At 43.4% G+C, this 3,843-nt stretch overlaps 1 protein-coding gene across 1 annotated transcript; it reads left to right on the top strand.

Annotated features, from left to right (window-relative positions):
* The first annotated feature begins 2,516 nt into the window (after positions 1-2,516).
* On the top strand, positions 2,517-3,308 carry LOC127137873 (uncharacterized). Its single transcript, XM_051064292.1, has 2 exons — positions 2,517-2,678; positions 2,736-3,308. Exons 1-2 carry the CDS (start codon positions 2,517-2,519, stop codon positions 3,306-3,308), a joined length of 735 nt encoding a protein of 244 aa, XP_050920249.1.
* Positions 3,309-3,843: the final 535 nt, after the last annotated feature.

Genomic DNA, 3,843 nt, shown 5'->3' with positions numbered 1-3,843 from the left:
AAATTTCATGTTCTGTTTTGAATGTTTGACCCTCTTTTGACCCTAGGCTTTGACCTAGTGGTTTGGTCTCACTGTTTGGATTGTGGATTTCAGGTTAAGCACATTACCATGATGGAGTTGCTCACTCATTTGAGTTGATTAATTGGTTGATGATTGGCTAACCTTGTGTTGTTTTGTAGGTTGATGCCAAGTTATTTGTGATTGTGCCCATTGGCTTGTGGCTTGCACATTGTTGCATTACTTGTCTGTCTGACTGTGTACTATTGTCTGATGATTGTTGTCTGTTTGTTTACTTGAATTATGTACTAATTTGTTTGATGATTCAACAGGTACATAAGTTGCTTAAGTTCATTTTGAACTTGCTTTTTCTTGGTTGCTTAACCACTTAGGTACAATATCTCTGACTTCATGTAGTCTGGAAGACCTGTCCTGTTATGTGGGCAGGCACCTGTCTGAAGTCCTCCTTAAGAGGCAATGCTTGTGTTTGTTTATCTTTGTGCCTTGTACATACAAAGACCTCCTAAGTGAAGAGGCATTGGCAGATACAAGGGATGTGCAATCCATCCCTTGCTATTCAGTTGAGTCACTCATCCTGCTCACACCACTGTGTTGATGCACTATGAATCAAAACCCAAGATCTTTGTTGTGTCAGTCACGTGGAGTAGAGTCCCACATTCTGGACTCCCACACTTTCGTTTTGTTTGAAGCTCTCCCAGGCCAGGGATAAGAGCTGTGAAGTCTTATCTTCACTTCCTATTTCATCTGCTTCACCCTAACTCTCAATGTTAGGGTTAAGAGCTAACATCACCCTGTTACAGTGGCTTGTTTGTCGAGGTTGACATGACCCCTTGACTAAAGCCTAGCCTTGTGTGAGCCCATCTGTTTGTATATAGTGTGTGTGCTTGCTTTTGTGCTTATGACTGTTTGTGCTGTGTAAGATAGCTTGCTTCCTGTGCACGGTAGATAGAAACCTCAACCTAGGACCATTGTGGATTACATGATAACTATTAGGCTCGAGTCAGTCTCCCTTCTAGTTTGTCATTTCCCAGTCTCTGGTTAGGAGAAAGTTTCTCCCCTGATAAGGGGAACTACGTCGCCCTGATCCTCATACCAGATGAGGTACGTAGGCAGGAGATCGTACGAGATCTCTCCGGGCACCCTTTTTCTTTTTGTGTGTGTTTGCTTGACAGTTATTAGGCTCGAGTGCCAGACTCCCTATTAACTTGTCTATTTGTTAACCTTCTTGTGTGTGTTAGGAGATGGATGTAAGACCAGCGATTGGCATTCCGTATCCTATTGGTGTTTGTTTGTGTGGAGTCTGACGTAAGTCCAGCGATTGGCAGTTGGTTTCCTGTGTGTGTTTGTTGGTTCGGAGTCTGATGTAAGTCGAGCGATTGGCATTTGGTTTCCATGTTTGCCTGTTTATGTGGAGTCTGACGTAAGCCCAGCGATTGGCAGTCGGTTTCTTGTGTGTGTGTTTTGTTTGGCGTGCGTGAGCCGAACTACGGTAGCTCTGATTCTCATTCCAGATGAGATACGTAGGCATAGGATGCGATATCCTAGCGAGCCCTTTCCCCTCTTCTTCCATATGTGTCTTATTCCAGTGTGTGTGTGCATTTTTTTGAGCAGTTTTAGCAACCTTATTCTTTCCTTCTGAGCGTGGATCCCGTCGAGTATGACATACGTGAGGGGTGCTAATACCTTCCCCTTGCGTAACCGACTCCGGATCCCATCTCTCTTTGGTCGTAAGACCATTTCCTTTCCAGGTTTACTTCGAGCGTTTCCTTTCCCTCTTTGGGATAAATAACGCACGGTGGCGGCTCTGTTTGTTTTGTTTTTTCCCGTCGGTTGTTTTTCGCGGATGCGACAGGAATCAGTGACTCTAGGGACCTTTTTAGAACCTTGGAATCGATGGTTGTGTAGTATGGGGATGTCTGATTATTCGTGCTTTGTGAGATAGGCTCTCTAGCCGAGTTTGAGAAAAAACATAGGATTAAGATGGTGGTTGTGTAGTATTGGCCCACGAGGAGCCTTCCTCGTTGGGACAATATGAAGACCCCGCCTAGAGTAGATTCTCTTGGAGATGTTATTGTCCGACGAGCCTTCGTCATGGCGATAATGTTTTCATGTGGAATCAGTGACTCTAGGGACCTTTTTAGAACCTTGGAATCGATGGTTGTGTAGTATTGGCCCACGAGGAGCCTTCCTCATTGGTACAATACGAAGACCTCACCTAGAAGAGATCATTTTAAGGGTATTATTGTCCGACGAGCCTTCGTCATGACACAAGTTTTTTCAAGAATGACCCATGACTCTGGGAACCTATCAACCTAAAAGCCTACCCATGGAGTGCCTATAATCAGAGATACCTGTTTTTTTCCTGTTACTCTTCCCAACCTGAGTTTGATGTTACCTATAACTCTAAAACCATGCACGTTCATCACATAATCAAAACATAACATTTGCATTTTGTTTCCAGGGAACTAGAGGACCAGTGTTATAAGCATTTAAAGAGTATGGGATCGAACAAGAGAAGCACATACTCATACAAGTTTAAAGATCCTAAATTAGACGTTCTACAAGAATTGGTTTCTCAGCTCCATCCAGTCTACAAGATCAACTTTGGGAAGGATTATGGCAATCTGCTCAGTCTCTTGAACAAAGAAGCAGACCCACTGGTACTTTTGACCTTGGCCCAGTTCTATGATTCGCTAATGAGATGTTTCACCTTCCAGGATTTTCAAATAGAACCAATGTTGGAGGAATTTGAACATATTGTTGGTATTCCCATAAAAAACAAACTTCCATTTATGGGTGTCGAAGGGATCTTGGAGCATGAAGTTATAATTGTTGCCCTTCACATGCATAAGAAGGAGGTTACTGCAAACCTAGGAGTGAAAGGAAATACCAAAGGGTTTCCACTCAATTTTCTTATAAAGAGAGCTTACACCCTATTGGAGGCCCAAAGTTGGGAGGATTGCTACGCTACTATTGCCTTGGCTATTTATGGAATCGTTCTGCTCCCAAACTTTGACGATTTTGTAGACATGACTGCCATTTGCATCTTCCTCACGAAGAATCCAGTGCCTACCCTTCTTGCTGATGTGTTCTATTATCTGACTCGGAGAAGTGCAAAGAAGGGAGGAATGGTTGCTTGTTGCGCCCCTCTATTGTACACATGGTTGCATACCCATCTTCCAAATAGGGGTCCCTTTATGGATCAGAAGGATGCTAGTTGGCCCCAGAGGTTGGGATCACTCCGATCCAGCGATATTTCCCGGTACTCTAGGGAGTATGATGGTACATAAATCATATTCAGTTGTGGGGACTTCCCCAACATACCACTCATTGGTACTCGTGGTTGTATTAATGCTAATCCAATCTTATCCATGAGACAACTTGGGTACCCAATCGAGGGACCTCCTGAGGAGAAGTTTTTGGAAGCCTTTTTGCTGCATGACCTAGGACTTGAGAATCCGACTTTGTTTGCAAGGATCAAGAAGGCATGGGAAAGGTCAACAGGAAAGGTAAGGCTGACCTAGGAAAGAAGAATTGTATCACCAAAGAGCCATGCTTTCAATGGATAAAAGAAAGAGTAAGATCAATCAAGATGCCTTTCAAAATAGAGACGTTTGGTCCTCTTCCCGAGCCTAAACCTACTCGTATCCCAATCGAGGAGGCAGAAGGACTCCGAGCTTCTTTAGAGAAACTTACAAAGGAAAATGAAGAGTTGTTGAAGAACCTACACCTGGTCACTAATGAAAAGAATGAGTTTAAATGGAAACTCGAGAGGAATAAAACGCATCTTCAGGTAAATATGGAAAAGGTGGATAAGGAAGAGTA

The sequence above is a fragment of the Lathyrus oleraceus genome, chromosome 4, assembly GCF_024323335.1.
Source record: "Lathyrus oleraceus cultivar Zhongwan6 chromosome 4, CAAS_Psat_ZW6_1.0, whole genome shotgun sequence".
Lineage (NCBI taxonomy): Eukaryota > Viridiplantae > Streptophyta > Magnoliopsida > Fabales > Fabaceae > Lathyrus > Lathyrus oleraceus.
Note: the sequence above shows the minus strand (reverse complement) of the source record. Positions and strands in the feature narration are given on the sequence as shown.

What these genes read in the sequence shown, in the direction of transcription:
- LOC127137873 (XM_051064292.1), top strand. Translation starts at nt 2,517, where the DNA reads ATGGGATCGAACAAGAGAAGCACATACTCATACAAGTTTAAAGATCCT. An exon ending in ACAAAGAAGCAGACCCACTG is followed by an intron (nt 2,679 to 2,735) that starts GTACTTTTGACC and finishes TTCACCTTCCAG; the next exon opens with GATTTTCAAATAGAACCAAT.